The following is a 22,788-nucleotide window of genomic DNA, read 5'->3' as shown; positions in this document are numbered from 1 at the left end:
CTTAAAGCGGTATTAACCATTAGCTGCCCGGCCAATGGCCGTTTGGCGGCTTCAGATGTGCCTCTTCATTCCGGGTGCACGCCATTTGGCGTGCTCCCGCACATGCGCCGTTTGCGGTAATGCAGAGCGGCGCAGCAGCGGGATCTGTCACGGGCCGTGCACCTCGGACACGGCCGATGACAGATCCGAGTACCGGCTCCCGTTGCTGGTACCATGTGACCTGCTGTGACCAATCACAGCAGGTCACATGACAGTTGTATACAATGGATGGCTTCATTCATGATGCCATCCATTATATACTAGTGCCTAGCTGTGAATGGTCACAGCTAATCACATGCACATGTCATGTGATTAGCTGTGACCAAATCACAGCTAAGCACAAAAAAAACAAAAAAAAAAAAACAAAACTGAATGAATCGATTTCATTCAGGTAAATGCTTGCTTATAGCAAAGTAATTCTTTGCTATAAGCAAATTGGGGAAGTGATCAGTATTTTTTTTTTTTTTTTACACAAAGTAGTACAGTGTTACTATGGTAACATTGTACTACTTTGGTCATAGTAAAATATGAAAAAAAATCTTTAAAAAAATAAAAAAAGTAATAAAAAATTAAATATAATAAAAAAATATATATATTTTTTTTTTCATACTGTCACCAGTCAGTGTCCCTGTTAACCGCCATGCCAGTTATATGATGACGCTGTACTGCACTGGTGACAGTATGTAAAAAAAAAAATAGTGAAAATAATTTTTTAAATTTTTTTCATTTTCCAAAAAATTATGACATAAAAATACAACTTCAAAAAACTCGCCATGCCTCTTATGAAGTACGTCGGACTGTCTACTCTGCAAAAAGGGGTCATTTGTGGGATATCTGTACTGTTCTGACATTCTTGGACCTCAAGAAATTAGATTGGCTGTCAGTACTTCAGGATTGATCAATATTCAGATCTATACCATAGTTTGTGAACTCTATAACTTTCCTACAAACTAAAAAATACATCCTAATTTGGGTTATTTTCACCAAAGACATGTAGCAGAATACATCTCGGCCTAAATTTATGAAGAACAATTATTTATTTGTAAACTTTTATACCAGAAACAAAGAAAAATGTGGGTTTTTTTCAAAATTTTTGGTCTTTTTTTGTTAATTTAGCAAAAAATAAAAACCCCAGCGGTGATTAAATACCACCAAAAGAAAGCTCTAGTTGTGTGAAGAAAATGATAAAATTTTAGTTTGGGTACAGTGTTGTATGACCGCGCAATTGTCATTCAAAGCGTGAGAGCGCTGAAACCTGAAAAATGGCCTGGGCAGGAAGGGGGAAAATTGCACGGTATTGAAATGGTTAAACTCAAAACCAAAAATGTAATACACTCACCAGCCACTTTATTAGGTACACCTTGCTAGTACCAGGTTGGACCCACCATTGCCTTCAGAACTGCCTAATTCTTCATGGTATAGATTCAACAAGGTATTGGAAACATTCCTCAGAGATTTTGGTCCATGTTGACATGATAGCATCACGCAGTTGCTGAAGATTAGTTGGCTGCACATCCATGAACCGTTGGTACAACGCAGGATGGATCCATTCTTCCATGTTGTTTATGCCAAATTCTGACTCTACCATCTGAATGTCACAGCTGAAATCGAGATTCATCAGACCAGGCAACATTTTTCCAATCTTCTATTGTCCAATTTTGGTGAGCCTGTGCAAATTGTAGCCTCTGTTCCCTGTTCTTAGCTGATAGGAGTGGCACCTGGTTTGGTCTTCTGGTGCTGTAGCTCATCTTCTTCGAGGTTTGACGAGTTGTATGTGCAGAGATGGTATTATGCATACCTTGTTTGTAACTAGTGGTTATTTGAGACACTGTTGCCATTTTGAACCAATCTGCCCATTCTCCTCTGACATCAACAAAGCATTTTTATCCCCAAAACTGCCACTCACTGGATATTTTCTCTTTTTCAGACCATTCTCTGTAAACCCTAGAGATGTTTGTGCGTAAAAATCTCAGTAGATCAGCAGTTTTTTAAATACTCAGACCATCTTGTCTGGCACCAACCACCATGTCTCCTTCAATGTCACTTAAATCCCCTTTCCTGCCCATTCTGATGCTTGGTTTGAACTTAAGCAAGTTGTCTTCACCACATCTAGATGCCTAAATGCATTGAGTTGCTGCCATGTGATTGGCTGAATAGCAATTTGGGTTACCAAGCAATTGAACAGGTGTACCTAATAAACTGGCCTCTGAGTGTATATTGCAGCTTACCTACCCTTAGATGTGGTGGCTGTATTAGTTTTCTTTTTAAGCTATTTCCCTTCTGTTTTCACCTGGTGATCTGGCAAGTAACACATCTCCTGTATTAAGGTGCTTAGACTCTAGAAAGGAGCAACAGAGACACCTTTGGACAGCAGCATCATCAGTTTGGGGGAGGGAAATGTTAGATGAACTAGCAGATTTAGATATGCGAACAAGCTGAAGCCAAACTTCAACTAACACATAAGCAGTTAAAGCAACAGTTTTTCTCCTTTTGGGATAAAGGTTTTACATAAATAAAAGTTGGTCATTGCAAGCACCTGTCAGTGCTAAATGGTTTGTCTCAACCCTCTAACTGCTACATCTGCAGGATAGCTTGTTCTGTTGAAAAAAAGACTTACTGCCTAGATCACCAGGTGAAAATAAAGCCTAAAAAATAAATCTAATGCATCCATCACATCTAAGAATTAGTGAGTTGCAAAATAATAAATGTTTGCTTTAGGGTTTAACACCACTTAAATGTGACCAAACCTTCTGAAGGCAAAGGCAGCAATATAACTGTCCACAACATAGAGTGGGGACAGAAATGTTTTTCTAGTTGTTTATTTCAGTCTGTCACTTCACTAGGAAGAATTTTCCTCACTTGCTGTCCCTGTGACACATGAACATAAAATAGGGGGAAGCAGTTGTCATCCCGGACAGAAAAGCACAGACTGCAATAAAAACATTGCCAGAAGGTCTAAATCTGTGTTCAAGTCTATGCCCTGGTTGGTACGACTATTCACCACTTCCTGTCCAGACAGCAAGAAGGGGAAATCTCCCCAACAGGGAAACAAATATAAAACTGACAGAGGCTCTAACAATTTATGCATGAAAATATACATTTTGGGCAAGCATTGGGCTTTACGGATAAAATGTCAGAACATTGGAGTCTAAAGGCAACACTGTAAAAGCCAAACTGTATGGTCTCTACTTTTATTGAAAAGATGTTTTACTTAGTACATGACAAATCACATTTTTTATGGTTCATTAGAAACTCTGAAAACAAAACACATGATTGTTCCCATTGTTTAGTAATAATTGTGGCAATCTATACTAACTTGTAGGCTTAAAAACAGTCGATTAACACAGTTAAGGTCAGTTGTTTTGTAGCGTTAAAACTACACTTAATGCTATCCTCTACTGCGGAACATTAGCTACTATTCAAGTTATTGCACCTCTTTAAAGACTTAAATTTGGGATATTGTGGCTGTCAAAGTACTTCAAACAATGAAAATACAATTTACAAAGTCATCCTTAGTGGAATTAAAAAAAAAAAAATCCCAAGTCCTGAGAATGTTATAAAAGTCACCTATAAGCATTCATATGCCTTCAAATGTATCTTCAATGTCAGCTGTCTTATTGTAGCTATATACAGTATATGTTATTGCTAAAGTCATGACACTGTCCATACTTGGCTAATGAAAATACATACATCAAGGGACTATTTTTAGCTTATTTAGGGGAATTTTTTTGGACATGCGGCATGTGTGAATGGTGCTGTACTATATTTCCTCTGAAGAATAACTTTCTCCCATTCTTGCAGAGTGAACCGCCCCTAAGAATGTACAGCTGCTTTTCATTGGAACAGAAGGGTGGAAATCAGCCTCCCAACTGCATTAAATAAGCTCGCCGACAGGGTGGGAGTGGTCTACATACATTACAAGGGCAGGCAAAGTATGGAAGGTGTAGCCACTGAAAGTCAAAGAACACCTAATTTCCATAGCATGCTGGGAACAACAAAAAGTTGTAGGAGAATCACATACATACTGTGATGCAGCCCTCCTTTTCCTTCTCAACAATTTGCCTTCTCAGAAGAGATCAGTATACCTCAAAAGTCAATGGCTACCCTCATAATGATACTGCCATTCTCTGAACATAACCACATGCTGTGCAGGGACATTTCACAGAGACAAAGAAGGAAAATCTAAAAAAAATCCCTTTGACGTGCATTTTATTTTACAATAGCCAGTAACCATTGATTCCAAGGGGTCAGTCTAAGCTTTTAGCTATAACATATCAAGAAGTAGGATGACAAACGTTAAACTTGTTATTTAGCGTGTAGTAAAGAATATACATGTTAAATTAAAAAAAAAAAAAACAAAAGCAGTAAAAAGTTTAGATTTCTTGTGCTTTTAGTATTTGGTCATAATATTTACTGAATCTACAGTTTGGCAAAAAAAAAAAAAAGTATATCTCTATCTGAAGTCTATAAACCTCACAATATGAAAGTATATCCTGTAGAGATGCGTCACTGTAACATAGTTAAGTGCATCAAAGACCATATGCTAAAAAGTCAGGCAAAAAAAGCCATTTCTTTTTATACCAGAACTCACTCTAATATAGGTAAATCTACCTAAATACAGAAACTACGTTTTTTTTAAATGACCTTTAAACTGTTCTAAAATATAATTTATCTTCATTTAAGTATATATAACATTATGATAATTAAATCATAAATTTCAAATTTTATACACATACCAATAAAATATTTTCTAAGTGTGCAGATTTTTAAAGAGTTTTAAAAATGGGAAAAAAAATTGTTTAAAAAAAAAAAAAAAAAACGAAATCAAGAAAACAGCAGCGGTACAAGTATGTATGAATATATGTATATATCATTTTACATATTTATCAATTTTCCTATTTTAGGCAACATAGCATTCAATAGATGAATGATCATGTTAATCATATTTAAGGCATCAGTGCTTCAAGGGCAAAAGAAATATAAATCACAAAAATAAATACAAACTGCGTAAAGCATTATCTTAGTGGCACATCTGTAAAGCATTGCACAATTCACCCGTCGGCCACCTCTCACTTACATACATAAAGTTTAATCCACTTTCAGTGCTAGTGCAGGACAAAGCATTGTAAAACCACTCCAGTGTTCACAGGGGTTAAACAATACAATATGGTAACTCAAAGGAAAAATTTGACATCGTTTCTCAGAGGGTTGTTTATTGTACTAAAACGATCCGGTAATATTCTCATTTTGACAGTGCCATCAGCTCCACATGAAAAGATGTAGTTGGCTGGTCCTGTCTCTATCTGCATCACCCCTGTTCCAATATTCCTGAAGAGGGACTGTCTTGCATGTTCATTGAGGAAAGTGTGCAACAATGTGAAATTTGTAACGCTCCAGATCTACAAGGAAAACAAATTATGGTTAAAAACCACTTACAGACAAAAGCTAAATATAAATAGGAGGGATGATTCTCCATATCACTGTAAAATATCTGAACTGGCCAAAAATCTAGGGTGATGTCATCAGTCTTACACTGAAAAGTTACTTTCACGGGTCCGTAATATCACTGCTGCCAACTAAGCCCGCAGGGAAGCAAGGTCTGGCTATAATTAGAAAAGCGCACTATTTTTGATTTAAAGTAAGTCACAAATTGTTTTCAAACGTGCTAGAATTACTACATTGTAATTTATAGGTTTTTAACTAGATACGTTATACAGTGTTTTACATAAGTATTTGTCCCTCCTTGTAACGTTTAACATTTATAGTATAATGTGGAAATAACATGTATTTAAATGATTTTTAAAATATGATGATTTACACAACATACAGAACCATTTAAACCAAGCAAAAAGCATTTATAGAAAATTATCAAAAATGGCGCCCTACAGGTCTTCCTCTAAAATTGGCCTCCATTTGTCTATCCATCTTGCCCTCAAACTTGACTAGTTTTTGACCTGCCAATGGAAAACACCCTTACAACATGATGCTACTACTATGGGATAGAGTTGTCAGGGTGATGAGTAGCGTCAGCATTATGTGATGCGTTCAAAAACTTCAGTGAGCCCAGAGTATTGTTTTTACATTTTTGCCATTTTCAAATACTTGAAATCAAACCCTTCATTATGAGTTTCTTTTTTATTTCACTCTTTTATAAATTGTTGTGGGCTTTTGAATCATGTCTCAAAAATATGACTTTTATCAAGACATAATATTATATGGCAAACAGCTCAGCAATAGCCGGATGCTAAGAGTTAATTTTGTCTTGGTTGAACCATCTAGCTAGAGAAATGTAATGGGTAAAGGGATTGTTTTTCTTTCCTCCTAGAGACAATACTATTTTGAAGTTCTACAGGTGATCAAACACCATTATTCAGACTTTAATAAGCAGGTAAACATATACAAGGTCTGGACATGACAATAGAGGAACCAAACTGATTGTCTGAGAGCTTACCCAAACCTTGTAGAGTGTGATGAACCAACAGACCTCTGAAACTATTACCATATACTATTGTTCACCAAGGGTGAAAGCATTAACAATTGTTTACCATGAGCCCAATACAAGGGCCATGCAAATAGAGAGTTTTTTCCCTACACAGAGAAAATGTTGATTCTGAAACAAAGGGGTGAAATTCAGGACATTTAAGTTTAAAAGTTCACTGTATATCATGACAAAAATATACTACAAAAACATATCATAAATAAGATGTTATAGATTTTAAACACCACTAAATACTCAGCAATGGGAACTATATATCACTAATTTGAGTATTGAGATGATGGGAAGTAAGATGTATTATAGACTAGCATTAGTTACATGTCTTATCAGGAAACAAACAGGATGGTACTTCAAGGAGGAATAACCGAATATACACCTATATTCCATGGTCCCTATTTAGAATAATATAGGTATCACTGCTATATCTGGATAGAGCCGTATATTTTATTCCTGAAATTACCTGAAGATTCCACCCAAGGTATGAGTCATCTCAAATGCTCACATTGTTCTGTGATACATGACCGCCACCTGGCGGGCAGGTGAGAAATAGCTTATGTACACACATTTCTCAACTAGCCAATCAGGAAGCCTGGTGGGAAGGTATCTTAGAACAATGGACTAGTGGATATAAAAGCCCATGTGCTTTAAGAAAAGGGAGAACCCTCATAAAGACCTCATGGAAAGACCTGACATCTGAAGAAGATCTCTGCTGAAATAATTACTCTTCCATCTTTTCAAACTTCTTAAAACTTTAAACCTCTAATCTTATAACCTCCTACATTCTCCCCTACTGAGAATCTTTCACTTGCCCTATATATCAGTCTAAAGGCGTTCCACTGCCAGCTAAATCCACGGGAGAGTTGCCTAGTCTGACGTCCGGGTGTGGTGAGATATTTATTTGATTTTTGTATTAATTATTTTCTCTGTTGTGTGGAATCATAAAATTACCTCAGTGTATCATAACAATATTGGGTAGTTAGATATATGTAGAAAGATACTGTGTTACTGTTAAAAATTGTTTATTGCCATATTATAAATTTTTTCATATTTCATAATTTATTGAATATTAATAACCAGAGTATCACATATCAAGGGCTTACTTCTTGCAATCCTATGGCCACGGCGTGTGAGAATATAACCTTTGAGATATTCGAAATTATTAATTATTAATAAATTTAATAAATAATCATATCATTTAAAAATTGTAATTGATGTAATTAGTTAGAAACTTGATTAGTGTGTCTTACATTGGTAGGTTATATCTTTGATTGTGTGTACCAATATTCATTTATCACCAGTCTTTTGCGTTTTGTGTTAATATATATATAATTTTTGTACATAAATAAATTTTTATATTTATCTATTATAAGGCAAATTTTGTGTGTATGGTACGAAATCATATTGGCTAAAAGAATTCAAGGTATAATAATAAGTGGTGATCAAATTATCAAAGTGTCCAAATTATTGGTTTACTAAATATTTGCCGTATTTTAACGGCTGGAGGCACTGTAATATTTCATCTAAGGGAAAGGGACACGCCCTTTATAGATAAAAATATCCTTACATAAACCACCACAACAAAATGTAGAAATTGTGGAAAAGTTGTCTCAGCGTTATCACTGGCCTCCTAATTGCTCCTCTTACTAATATCCTCCTTACCCAGGAGGCCATCTCTCACATTTTGTGAAAAGTCTTCTCTAGGAGTTGGTTGTGTCATAAGGTTTCCATATTGCAACAATGGATTTAGCAGTGCTTCAAGGATGTTCAAGGATAGAGATCCTCAAACATTACCTATGCAATTCAGGTACAGAACCCTCTGCTAACAAGCATCTAGCTGCCATTTTAATTACATTTTGATTGAGAGAGGTCATGTTGGAGGGTTTGCGTATTAAGGTATACTGCAGCTCGCTATATTAGGCAGCTCATTCAAAAAGAATGGGCTGTAAAGTACCTCAAATAATTTAGGTCCAGCTACATTGTTTTGAACATCATGTATTGTGGTGTGCTGTGGCATACTGCAATTCAGGTGCATTATGGATGTGTGATGGGAGCCATTCAAAGGGTGCATAATGTGCCAACGCTGTAGCACAGTTAAGGTGAACAAGCCCCAACTAACCCTGGGACCTTTCAAAAACAAGTGTTAATTTTGAGACCATGCAACACATTAACCACAAAAGGGTGCCACACATGTAATTATGTAACTTTAAATGCCAGATGGTTGTACTAGATTTCAGGGGATTAATAGAGTACATGCTTATGCATTTAATACTGTTCAGTTTTTGTTTTAGTTAATCATTTGTAATATTTTTTTATAACTGTGTTGCTTGATTTCCACTTTACTAGTGTAGTCCATATTGGGCAAATCTGTTACAAACCCTTATTTAAATCCATTTTATTTCCATGATGTAACACTAAAAAAACGTAGAAAGCACTGTAACAAGGTACAAAAATGCATAGATTCATGTGTTAGCAGTCTTGGTACCTAACACACTTTTCACCACCCAGATACCTCACTCAATAACAAATTAGATGTTGGTAACTCTCTGCAGCAATTTATTGCCATCCTTTACATTTATGGGAGGTTGAGGGTTTTCCAGCATGGCAGCAGGAAAATAACTGCAGAAATGTGCATTCTGGGTCAAGAGGAGAATGTATTCATCTATGGTTGAAGCAGAAAATCCCCTTTAAATTCTACAAGTGATATGAAGTGTTTTTGCAGTTATCTAAACAAAAATGGCATTTATATTTTTAAACCTAAACCTTCACCTAATATGGGAAACATAAAACAGTATATTTTGTTAAACATTAACAGATTCTTCAGGCGTATCTAATTGCACTCCACCCTGATTTTTGTTATTTTGCAAATAAACTATAACTTTAAGCTTTGTTACTACAGAAAAACCCTTTGAACATGATGGGGCTTACATATGAAAGATCTGCCAAACAAGAACATTTCTTGATGTCCATAGCAACCAATCATCAAAGTATAAAAGATGTGGTGAGCGCTTCTTGTATAACGGTAAACTAAGCAGCTAATAGCACAAAAGGAGATCACAACAGCCTTAAGTAAAAATAAATATATATAGTGCAGCGCTAAAAATAACAAACAGAAAATTCGATCTAAAAAATTTGATCTGAAAAGTTCGATCTGAAATTGGTAATCAAATGTTCATTAAATGATCAATGTAATAAATTGGACACAGCTATGAAGAATCCGGAACAAATGGCAGAAATGCGCACTCACCGACCGCGCATAGGAAATGTCCTGTTTGGAGAGCTGAAAGATGGGCATGTAACTCTTCTCCAAGAAATGAAGAAAGAGAGTCATAATAAAAGGAAGCTGGAGCAGCAGAAATTAGACCATCTATTACTTTCTGGCATCAGTGCCCATACAGACACAGCTTCCAACTTTATCCAGAAGAGGGAAGCCTTTATCTGGAGCCTTTTATCCGGCCGACCCATTCCGATCCTTAGGAGGTTCTGTGAGCCCAGCTGACCATCGCTTGGTAACACTCCTTCCTGAGGGAGATCGACATTCTGTGGAATTTAATACACATATGCGCATTTCATATGCGCGGTCGGTGAGTGCGCATTTCTGCCATTTGTTCCGGATTCTTCATAGCTGTGTCCAATTTATTACATTGATGATTTAATGAACATTTGATTACCAATTTCAGATCGAACTTTTCAGATCAAATTTTTTAGATCAAATTTTCTGTTTGTTATTTTTAGCGCTGCACTATATATATATTTATAATCATCAAAGTATAATTTTTACAGTACAAAATTATATATATATATATATATATATATATATATATATATATATATATATATATATATATATATATATATATATATATACACACACACACACATACACACACTAATAAGATCAAGGAGAAAATGTTATTTTGTTTTGGGCAAAATACATTTGAATACTTTTAGTCTCAAAATAAAAATGTGAGTGATCAAGCAAAGGTTTTTAATGTCTACAGAACCTAAGAACAGACACTTACCTTAATGTTTCCTTCTGCAGATCCTGTAATGAAATATTCCTCTGTTGTGTCTACAGCAATGGCCTTCACAGCAGAATCATGGCTCTGGAAAACATGCCTCTGTTGTCTCTGACGCAAGTCAAACAAACATGTGAATCCTTTCCTGCCTCCAGATATTAGGAGCTGATTCTTTGGAGCATAAGCAACCACAGTTGCTCCACTGTCATGACAAGTAAAGGCTGCAAATTGAGATGAAACGATAATAAACTTTTTTATTCCACTGAGCAGCACTCGTAGAAATGGGGATGCTCCCCACTGTCCACTCAAATCACAAGTTTAACAGAACCTATACTGATGCAGCCAAGTGTGACAAATATAATTTCATACCAATGCCCATGTGCTGTCTATGTAATATGTATTTTCATAAAAAAAAACAATTATATAATGTATATCATTTTGGCACCCTGTGGGGTTAGACTGATACAAGGGTCACATATTGCATTATGGCCTACTAGCTGTAGCTGAATAATACAACTAAGCTTTAACATTAAGGCTAGCTGCACATATAACCGATGTTAATTCTGCAGGGTTACTGCCAATTTGAATCACATGCTGGCTTCTTATATTGTGAAGGACTCCAGTGACAACATCCCTGCAAGAATTTTCAAAGCTGCACAACTGCTAGTCATCACAAAGCCCATTGATGATGTCACATCCCTCTGTGTATATGCGGTTTGTCCAACTAGTCTTTGTCTGAGGCGAATGATCCCCCCCAAAGGAAAGCTAAAGGTAAGCCTTCGCAATTATAATTAAATAGATTAAATTCAATATTCAAATTTCCTGCAAGAGACCAGTTGTGGCTGTTTTCTGTGAGTGTTATAACCTGGTTTGCGCAAAGTGTTACAGAATATAAGCATGTCATGCTGGCCAACTTTGAAGGGGAGTGTAGATTTAAGATGCATAGGTATGCAGCTGATATAGCCTGATTGACTATTGGCATCAGGCCAGCATTCTCTATGCAAAAATGGGACTGTAGGGACCAACACAGAATCACCGCAAACAGGGACAAAGTAAGTGTAAAAATCAGGTATGGTGAATAGAAAAATAATGCTTATTTACAGTATCTCACAGAAATGAATACACCCCTCACATTTTTGTAAATATTTGATTCTATCTTTTCATGTGACAACACTGAAGAAATGACACTTTGCTACAATGTAAAGAAGTGAGTGTACAGCTTATATAACAGTGTAAATTTGCTGTCCCCTCAAAATAACTCAACACCCAGCCATTACTGTCTAAACCACTGGCAACAAAAGTGAGTACACCCCTAAGTAAAAATGTCCAAATTGGGCCCAAAGTGTCAATATTTTGTGTGGCCACCATTATTTTCCAGCACTGCCTTAACCCTCTTGTGCATGGGGTTCACCAGAGATTGCTGGAGGTTAGAGACCTTGCACTCCTCCACCTTCCGTTTTGAGGATGCACCACAGATGCTCAATAAGGTTTAGGTCTGGAGACATGCTTGGCCAGTCCATCACCTTTACCCTCAGCTTCTTTAGCAAGGAAGTGGTCATCTTGGAGGTGTGTTTGGGGGGCGTTATCATGAGATACAGTATGTTGTTTAAAGTCAGGTATAGGGATGAATTCTAGGCATAATCTATGACACAATGGCATCAGAACATAATTCATTATGTCAAAATAGATTTCGCCAAAGACCCCTTTCACACAGGGCAGACTCCAATTTGATCAGCAGGGGATCTGTCCGTTGATCCCCTGGTGATCAGTGCAGGCCGGGTGGATGAGCTATCAGCGTCCACAAAGTTTATGCAAAGTGGACATTCACAGAGCCTGCTCTTCTCTATGGGGGGCAGGAGTAAACAGACTCCGCTGTCCGTTTACACCTGACTGCTCTCTGACACGACCCACCTAGATTAGCCTCTCTCAACCTTTTCAACGCAGAGAAACCCTTGACATAACTTTCCAATCTCAGGGAACCTCTGCTAAAATGACTATCTACAATTCATGATACATTAGTGTAATGGTCAGTGGGAAGAATACGTCTTACACTTGTGGTCGTTGGGAAGAATTACCCCCTTACAGACTGCTAAAAAGATCAGAAGGAGGATGGCTTCCCTTCCGTTTTGTTTTAGGGGACCTGAATTGGGCAGATGTAAATGAGCACAAGCCCATTCACACCCGCCAGTCCATTGGGGTGAAAGGACCCTTTGAGCAGGTTTGCCTAAAAAACAGAGGTGGACCTGATCAGACCCTTCGTGTGAAAGGGGCCAAAATAATCTAGTGTCGGGCATTATATTCCTCAGAAAAGAGAAAACTAGTTATTCTATTACATTTGTTGGCTGTATTTTAAAAAGTGAAATGACATACTATGCATAAAGTGTTATATTTGAAATCAGGCCCCCAGATATGTGTATTAATTGATGTTAATAAAAATATTAAACTAACTTACCATGAACTAAACTGTTTGCAGGTGCTACCAGTGTATCCCACATACAGACATTTCTATAGGGATGAATCAAAGAAAAACAAACACTTAAGATTTTGAAACAAAAAAGTTTACAATTAAAAATGCCATCATAACCTGCTCTGATGATAGTTTTCAGAGCTACACTTACTGCAGTATATGAGCAAACTAGAATGTAAAATAAGAAAACAAAAAGTATAAAATAATTCTACTCTAAGATTAAGTCACAGTTTCTGCAAATAAAACATAAAACTCATGTATTTATTGTCCGTGTTCTCGGCTTTATTTATTGTATCTATTTGCCAATGAAAATAGTATCATCATAATAACCAACATGAATTTATGAAAGCCTGTTCTTGCCAGACCAACCATTTACCATGCCGTAAGGAGGTGAGCTGCATGGTAGAGAAATCTGTAGAATACAGACAGTAGAAGCGGAAGCAGCAGAACAGAAGCTGCCACAAGGGATCACTGGAGCAATCGTTGGGAGTGACTGGAGTGGACTGATCGTTCTTTCTAAACAAACCTTTTAACGTTCTATGAGGAAGTTAGCTGTAATTTGGATAAAGGATGACCTGTGGTCATAGTATATCTCATTTTGCAAAAAGTGTTTGAAATAAAGTGTTTGAAGGGACCTGAATCAAATTAAAGTGGTTCTAAAGCCTCAAGGAATTTTTTTTACCTTAATGCATTCTAAGCATTAAGGTAAAAACCCTTCTCTGTTGCAGGATCCCCCAAGCCCCCCTTACCTGAGCATAATCCGATCCAGGAATGTGCACAATAGCAGCGGTTCTCACTGCTGTCTACCTCCTCATTGGACAGATTGATAGCAGAGAGAACTTGGAGTGCCTGCGGGGGACTCAAGAAGAGGCTGGAGGAATAGGAGGCATAGCAGCCACTGATCTTACAGACAGGAAACCAAAGAGAATTAACAGTTTGATTTGAAAATGAATAGGCTATTTCAGAGCAACTACTGACTGAACCAGAAGATGGATGACATATTCAGTGAAAGTAGGAAATCAACAACAAGGACATGTAAAGAAGTTTTTGCCCGGAGGTCTGCTTTAAGTCTACAAAAAGCTGCTCAAGAAAACAAAAAACATAACTGGATTAAAGAGGTTCTGTGCCAATGGACGCAGCAGTGGGGCTTGGGAGTGAGCACACAAAAGTGCCTCCATGGCAAGCAGGTTCCCATAAGGGGCACTGAAAAGAGAGAAGGACCCAGAGTCACTCACGGGGGACCTGAGAAGAGGAGGTTTGGGGCAGCTCAGTGAAATTACATTGCACAGAGCAGGTAAGTATAGAGATGTTTGTTATTTTTTTTTAAATTTTCCTTTACAAATCGCTTTAAGGTCTTTTGGCATTGGTGATATTAACCACTTCCAGTCTGGACACTTTCATCCCATTCCAGTCCAGGCCAATTTTCAGCTTTAAGTGCTATCACACTTTGAATGACAATTGCGCAGTCATGCAACACTGTACCCATATGAAGTTTTTAGCATATTTTTGAGACAGATAAAACTTTATTTTGGTGGTATTTATTCACCACTGGGATTTTTATTTTTTTTTGCTATATAAATGAAAATGTCCAAAACTAAAAAAAAACAAAAACAAAAAAAAAGTTTTTCTTATAAAATGTTGCAAATAAATAATCTTTCTTCATACATATTGGCCAAAATGTATTCATCTATCTTTTTAGTAAAAGGGAAAAAAAAAAATAGTTTATAACCAAAAATTATATTTTTTCTAAATGTATTTTACACTGTAATTGTATTTTTAATATTTATGGTTTTTTTAACATACTGTCACCCTAGCAGTACAGTGTCACCATAGTGACACTGTACTACTTATGGGGGGTGATGAAGATTTTTTTTTTTATACACGAATTGGTTTTATACCCATAAAGGCTGTAAAAGCAATCATTTCTCCTTTTCTCTGGCTGCATTCTTGCAGCCATTGAGAAATACTGTGTGAGCTGTGATTGGTCACAGCTTGTCACATGGTACAAGGCTGTTGTGAATAGCCTTGTACCATGTGACCTCTGTGATCATTCACAGACTTCACAAGTAGTAATCAATGTCAGAAAGTGACATCTTGTTTACTACTATTCATGTGATCACTGATTGGCCAATCAGTGATCACATGAATCAGGATTTCACACAGAGGTCACCAATCACAGTGTCGCGCACTCCCAGGGAGCATGCACAGGGGCAATGGATGCGGGGGGACGTTTACAAATGCCCACCTGAATCAGCAGCGCTCCCATCTGGACGTTTATTGACATGGGACGGATGGGAAAAGGTTAACTGTACAAGAATAGAAATCTGCCTACAGGACCGTGTCCAGAGAAGCAGCACCTAATGGCATATTTTCTGAATGGTTTAGAACAGCTGTTTTTCAACCTGGGTGCCAAGACCCAGGGTGTCTTGGCATTTGGTAAAATTCATAAAAATTACCACTAATTGCCCAAAAATAGTCAACAAGCCAGCAAGAGAATCAAGTTTGCCTTCTTGTTACACAGAGCTGCAAGTTTTTTTTATTGTGCAGCATTACAACCCAGGCCACTGTGCAGCCAACCACTTCCATCCTAAGAACCAATGACATCATTGGATGATGAGAACATTGGTCATCTACACAGCATCCTTGTTTGACCCTCCCCTCTGTAAGCACTGGGGAGCATTAGCAGAGAGAGGGAGAGAAACATGGGGAGAAGAGAAATGCCAGGATACTATAGGAATAAATCACCTCTAATGATTAGTGGGCCATGTGTGTGTATGCTGCTGCAATATGCACAACTATTAATTTATTTTTTTTTGATTTGGGCATAATTTTAAAGTGTGCCTTGACTGAAAAAAAATTGATAAACACTTGTTTAGAGTGTTGCGTGGTGTGCCTCAAGGATCTGGGCTTCTGATTAATTTGTTAATACAAGATAAAGAAGTTGATGTAAATAGTTCAGTCTCAGTGTTTTCTGCAGGTAAATAGCTAAGCAGGTTAATTACTTCACAACAAGGTAAAGCAACTTTACACAAAGACCTAGGTAAAATAGAGTAGAGAAGGCAGAAGACACAGAGTGTGGAGATTTAATGGGGTAAGATTCATCCTGGAATAGAGGAATGTCTGGAATTCAGGATATAAGGAGAGAAGTAGGCAGGGTTAATCACCCAAATATCCCACTCCCCATACAAGTAGAGGGATGTGCCCAATTTTCATGCTACGTACACAAAAACATGCAATGCTCCTCTTGTAATAGTATAATATCAATCAGCATGATGAGCAGCATATTAGCTGAAATATAATAAATATTTTCCTTCACTCTCTACAGTGCAAAAGCATGGTTGCAGAGTATCAGAGTAGACATGTGACAGATCGCAAGCATTTATTTCACACTGTGGTGACACTGAAACAATAAGAGGACTTGGCCAAAATCCTTTTGTCTGAATGTCTTGTTCTGTTGACTCATTTAGATGGGCTTAGCAAAGTGTAATGTTCAACAGCACCAACCACTGGCTGAGTCACCATTTGTTCTCTGGTTTGCAAAGTAATACACTATGAATAAAAACGTCAGTTTAGCAAGGGCAGGGAGTAAAGGGTCATGCTTTCTATATGACATTAGGCATTGTTCTTGATCAGCAGTACTGGGGTTCATGAAAGAAAGGATTGCTGTAGTGTAGCATAGCTTATCTGGAACCGATTTTCTTGAAGACATGTATGGTGTCCTGTAATTAAGCCAACATTGCTTAATTTTTACATATTAATTACCTGTTATCGCTTGACTGTCCAGCTGTAGCTATTAGGGAAGAGGAGCTTATAAACACAAAGTCATTGGTGGTTTTATTATGGCACTGCCAGGTCTGTAAAGCAGAGAAAAATGTATACAGATAATCAGATACTGAGATTTACATGTTGCAAACTACAACAGAATAAAACAAAAACCTTACCAAATAAGGCTTAGCCTGGCTTCCACTAGCAGCACTATACTTCCAGTTGGTCTGATACAGACTGATAAACCCATCAGCATCAACAACTCCAAACTATACAACACAGGGCAAAAAATGATAAACAATGTTATTTTCTTAAATTACCAGTTTTATGCTGTTCACACATTGAATGTGTACAGATAATGAACATAAGAATAAAAATAAGTTTAGCAGTAAACAGAAAAGCTTCAAGTATTACTAAAGCCTTTTTTTTAATATAGTTACATCAGCAATGGTCAGCTTAAAACATTAAATGTAAAAAGTTGAGAACACTTAAAGCTGGGGTGTGCAACCCTTGACCTTTGACTTTCCTGGCCAACATTGGAAGAAAAGGAATTGTCTTGGGCCACACATGAAACACATTAACAATAAGGATAGGTGATGAGCAGAAAAAGTCGAGCAGATCACAGGTGGACCATCACTGATGTAGACAATGGAGTCATCTGAGTAATAAAACTTAATTTTTTGTAATATTGTTTACTATAAATGTAAAAGATGGCAACATAAAACGATCTGACACTGTTTTTGATAAATGCATGTATCAATATATCGTTCAATGACTGTAGTAGTATTTCTCAAGGTGCTCATCAGATATTTTGGTTCTAATTGTGCCCTTTGTGTGCTTCATCATTTAAAATAGTTGCTCACAAATATAGGTGCTGCTGAGAACTGATGGCATGAATAAGGCAGGATTGTGAAGAGTGGGATATTTTGTTTGGGAAAATAAAACTTCTAAAAGTCCAGTAAAGAGACGCTGTCAATTTTTTTCATCAGCTGCATGTGTTTGCTATGTATAAACACATTTACATTACAATTTTGTGTTGGGCTGCATGCGACACATGTTGGAAACCCCTGACTTAAAAGGAGAAGTTCAACTTTGTAACCTATAACAAACATATTTACAGTACAGTACCTGCCGGCACTCCCCTCACCCCCCTACCTGTGACAGCGGTCAGGGGACTGTCTCCCCCCAACCTTCACAATTTGTAAATAGTGTGGTTATATAGGCAGAGCGGTTTCTAGAGTTCTGTGAATGAATTAACTACAGGTACCTTCAGCAACTGTGGCAGAAGGCTTGTAGTTCTCAGTGAACTACAAGGATACTGGTGAGCACACTTGTACTTCATTGATTCTTTCCGCAGTTCAGTAACTGTCTGCCCGTATGGGAGGTAAAAGCTGACAACTGGCTGAGAGTCTGCAGGAGCCTGGCCTTGCACCCACAATCTGCTGATCATGTTTGCAATGCTTTACAGGCTGCAGTGTAAGAAAATAACACATGCACATTTGTTTACCTGCAAAAAGATGCACATTTTGCATGTGGAACTTCTGAACCCCTAGAAACAAGTCGAGCCTACAGTCCCAGAATGGGCCAGACTCCTTCATCCTGTTTGGGAACTGTAAAAAAAGGTTTGAGTAGAGACCAGGAGTTCCTCTGTAGGTACAGGTGTAATGACGACCTGAGACAAAAGCTGCTTAACAACAAGCAAATCTGCATGCCATGAAAGGGATGGAGAAATGTTTGAGAACACAAAACGAGGTGGCAGCAGAAAGTGAGACTCCAGTTTGTAGCCCCTGGAAACAACACAGGCATCTTAGATTTTTGGGACAAGAAGGCTAACAACTGTTGAGGGACAACACATCACCTCCATCACTGGAAGGAGGAAGCCTCTTTATCTGAGCAAAAAGACTACCATAGCTCAAGCTGCTTCTTGCTGTTAAGCTCAGCTGACTTAACATTTAAGCCAATTTCATCCTCTGCATGTGGATGATGGACAGGATACTCATCCTGGGAATTTGATGCCATTCATGCAGTACTGAAAAGGTAAAAAGGTCTAATTCACCATGGACTGAGGCATCTGTGAGGATGGAACTAGAATTTCAGGCCCAGACAGCAGTGGTCTCGCAAACTGCTACAGAAGCAACCACAGGATGCATGGTGGGGCCTGCCAAGGAAAAGAAAGGCCTCTAACCTCTTGTGTGCCCTGGTCCTTCAAAAGGTGTTGTGAAGGTCTTGTTGAGACAGGAAATGGCAAGATCTACCACAGAAACTACCCACTTACGTAGACAAATTTCCTTAACAGGATTCTGCTGAATGAAGCATTTTGGAAGCTTAAGGGCTCATTCACACCATATGTGCATAAAAAACAATGGAAACAGACATGTGGAATTCACTTGCAGAGACATCAGTTTTCATGTGCTCTTCAATGAGTTTTATACACGTTGCAGATTCCTGCGCAGAAAAAAAAAATCTGCAAGTGATACTAGTGTTGTAGTGTGAACAGGGCACATAGGGAACAACTGATTTTGTTGTTCCCTTGTAGAGTGGTACAGAAAAACTGACGTCTCTGCACCATGGTGTGAGCGAGCCATAAAAAATGTTCCCTTATACAGGACAGGCTCTACCAGCAATTGGAAATGGAAAGTCTTAGCTGGCTTAGGCAATTTAAAAGACCCCATGGTAGATGTCTTTGGGGAAGCAGACTCCATGAGGATAGCCATGGTATATTTAAGGTTGGATGAATTCTCCGTTACAGGCATGTCATCTTGATCTGATTCCTTAGAAAGAGAAGGATCCTCCTCAACTACCATCTCGTCCTTTGATTTTGTCTTGAGCTAGACATGTTACCTAAGATCAAACCAGGGGAAATCGAAGGGGCATGGGTGTGACCCATGAAATCCATGGTCTCGAAAGGGACAAAAAAAAAAAATCCTTTCTGTACAATAAAGAAATCTGGTGTGGCAGATGAGTCAGCAGAATAGCCAGAAGAAGGTAGGGTGTCAGACAGGGGTCAGCTGTTGAAATAAAGGGTACTAGGGCCATGAGTGGATAAGCTACTACCCCCATTAGAGGTGAGAGGCAAGTCTGAGCTAGCAAGTCCACCTGACTTTAAGGGTCTGCCAGGTTTGTGAAATATTGTCCCCAGAAGGGTACTTACAACCTTCACTGCTTTGGAAAGGGAAGGAATGTGCAGGCACAGTCGATGGCACGCGGTGGGGGTTATACAGGTGTAATAGTGTCAGTGCAAGTGTACAATTACAGTAAAATGGCACCAATTTCAAAAGAAACCTGAGCTCCCAGGCTGTCAGCAATGACCCTCAGAAGAGTGGTTGCTCATACCCACACACCACATGGTGAGAGTTGGAGAGGAAAGGCATCTTGGGCGTGAATGTTTAAAGGGCTTCCACCCCGTACTCACTGCTGAAGCTTCCGTAGGCAGATTAACAGAGAGTTCAACCCTATGCTGGCTTTGCCCACCATGGTGGGCATATCCCCTACCGAGGACTTCAAGTACAGGTTTGGCCGCTGGCAGACCACAGCCCTGGGCCTGTAGAGTACCCTGCGGCAAACTGCCACGTTGCACTACATGCCAAGGGATTGCCTACAGAAGGATCCAAAGCATATCAATAATGCTACAGGTCAGCCCTGCTTCTTCCATCTGGTGAAGTCTGGGGATGATCCCCCAAGACTCTGCAAGAGCATAACCACTTCAAACGCAACCAAACCTTTTATTTCAGGTTGGTTTATAGTGCCAAGAACTGCTATTTCATAGAATTTCAAGGGTGTTGAAAAAAACCCATTTGATTATTATTATACAGGATTTATATAGTGCCAACAGTTTGCTCAGCGCTCTACAATACAACGGGAGACAATACAGCAACAATACAGTTCAATACAAGAGGGAAAGTAGGGCCCTGCTGCTTGGAGCTTACAATCTAGGAGGGAAGGGCTAGTGGTGCAAAAGGTAGTAACTGTATGGGATGGACTGGTTGGAAGAGTAGAAGATTCCATTATTAGCTGAGGGCAGGATAGGCTTCCCTGAAGAGATAGGTTTTCAGAGATCGCCTAAAAGTGAGCAGAGTAGGTGATAGTCTGATAAATTGGGGTAGAGAGTTCCAGAGGATGGGGAAGCTCTGGAAAAGTCCTGGGGGGAATACTAAGAGCTCAGTTTTGGAAATATTGAGTTTGAGGAAGTGGAGTGACATCCATGCCGATATGTCGCTTAGTAGGTTAGTAATGCAAAAGGAGACCGAAGGGGTGAGGTAAGGGGTAGAAAGGTAGATTTGTGTGTCATCAGCATAGAGATGGTACTTAAAGCCATAAACAGTATTTTCTTTCACAAACATTGTGCAAATGTGTTTAGGTTAAGTTACCATCCAGTAATCCAGGCAGTAGACACATAAATTTCATATGTTTGTTTTCAACTTTGTTTGACCTATTACAGCTCAAGGGAGTCTGTCCTCCCTGTGCCATGCAAATTCAGAGGGAGAATCATATTTGGTGAATGGCCACTGTGTTGGATCTTGTAGAAGTAGCAAAGTGTAACTTGCTTTGTTTGTAGTATATTTACTGCAAAACGTTAACCATACTGTATCTGGGTTAATATTTCAAATATAAGAGACGCTTTTATTTTGCCAGAAAATTTACTTGGAAAAATGTCTGCTGTTCACTACATTTGAAGAATTCTTATTTTTACGTCAACAGCTGTAGTCCACCCTATGAGTTCATTTTAAAAGAAGCAGTATATATCTGGAAGTGCTATAGATTTCTTCTTGTGGCCTCTGATATCTTTTGCAGATACACAGTAAAGGGTACATACCTTGTTCCCCTGGTGGTTAAACTTTATCCGTGTTACCCTGGAATTCCCACCTGTCCGGAAGCATGTTATCTGTTGAGCATGACCCCATTCAAACATTCTCACACTGCCATCTTGAGCACCGGTAAGATCTAATGCAAACAAAATAATGCACATAGTAAAGATCAAAAACAATTTTTCCTGAAGTGCCAATCCATCAAAAAGTTATATTTTACTTACTGGTAGAGCCTGATGGGCTGAGTCAACCCCTGGCTTCCTATATATTTTGGATAACTCAACTCCAAGATCTCCCTGCCTTTATTTCCAACTTGGTCTCTTAACACTTCAGAGTTTTGGGTGTCTGTCATATAGTATAAAATCTAACAGGGAATGAGGGGGTCTTCATAATGGCCAGAGCAGGTGTGGAGGCCCAGGAACTCAAATGCACATATGTCCCTGATTCCCCAGGGAGATTTAAAGTGGTTTCAAAGGTAGAAGATTTTTCACCTTAATGCAACCACCCCCCTTCCCCACCAGCTTGCCCTTATACTAGCCTGATCTCGGTCCAGCGCTGTGTTAGAGAGCAGCAGCTCTCTTGCTTCTCACTAGAGATTGAGGCATCAGTGGAGTGGCTCCTGATGCTGTCAATCACAATCAGTGAGGAGACAGCAGGGATGGTGCAGAGCCATGCTGTGTGCATCAGTGAACACACACAGCACGGTTTGATAAGGAGCCTGCACGAATGCTCCCATTGCAAATGGCTTGCTATGGGGGCAATTATAGTGGGAAAGGAGTCAAGAGCAACAATGGAGGACCCCAGAAGAGAAGATCAGGGATTCCCTGTGCAAAATCATTGCACAAGACAGGTAAGTATGACATGTTTGTTTATTATTAAAAAAAAATCCTTTAGAATAATTTTTAAGAAATCTGTTTATAGCAACCGTGTTGTAAAAAATAAAACCCCTGCTACTTGTAGTTATCAACTGTAAATACTAATCTTCCTCAGTGTCTGTGGCATCAAACACCACTTATATCTCTGGTTTGAATAACCCAAAGTCCACTGGAAACTGACATTTCTGAGGGCGGTAATCTCCTAGGTCCCAGCTCTCAGTGGTTCCTCTCCCTGACCTCCACATCAATTCTGCATACTACAGTGACAAAGAGGTTAGCAGAAGAAATTCGGGAAACCTGTGAACGACTTAGGAGAGCAACAGCT

The 22,788-nt window shown here is 38.6% G+C and overlaps 1 protein-coding gene across 2 annotated transcripts in view; it reads right to left on the bottom strand.

Moving 5' to 3' along the window:
* Positions 1–3,216: 3,216 nt before the first annotated feature.
* DMXL1 (Dmx like 1) overlaps positions 3,217–22,788 on the bottom strand; it is a 222,789-nt gene continuing 203,217 nt past the window's right edge. For both annotated transcript variants that reach the window (XM_089673106.1, XM_089673173.1), the window contains 6 exons: positions 21,597–21,724; positions 16,960–17,052; positions 16,781–16,872; positions 13,004–13,056; positions 10,555–10,772; positions 3,217–5,438 (listed from right to left, as the gene is read on the bottom strand). In XM_089673106.1, the coding sequence (XP_089529232.1) occupies positions 5,214–5,438; positions 10,555–10,772; positions 13,004–13,056; positions 16,781–16,872; positions 16,960–17,052; positions 21,597–21,724 (809 nt within the window). In that variant the 3' untranslated portion in view covers positions 3,217–5,213. The remainder of the gene's footprint in view (positions 5,439–10,554; positions 10,773–13,003; positions 13,057–16,780; positions 16,873–16,959; positions 17,053–21,596; positions 21,725–22,788) is intronic.

Source organism: Staurois parvus, unplaced genomic scaffold (genome assembly GCF_062004578.1).
Source record: "Staurois parvus isolate SC_StPar_1 unplaced genomic scaffold, SC_StPar_1.0 ptg000004l, whole genome shotgun sequence".
Classification (NCBI taxonomy): domain Eukaryota; kingdom Metazoa; phylum Chordata; class Amphibia; order Anura; family Ranidae; genus Staurois; species Staurois parvus.
The sequence above is the reverse complement of the archived record's forward strand: the minus strand, read 5'-3'. Positions and strand labels throughout refer to the sequence as shown.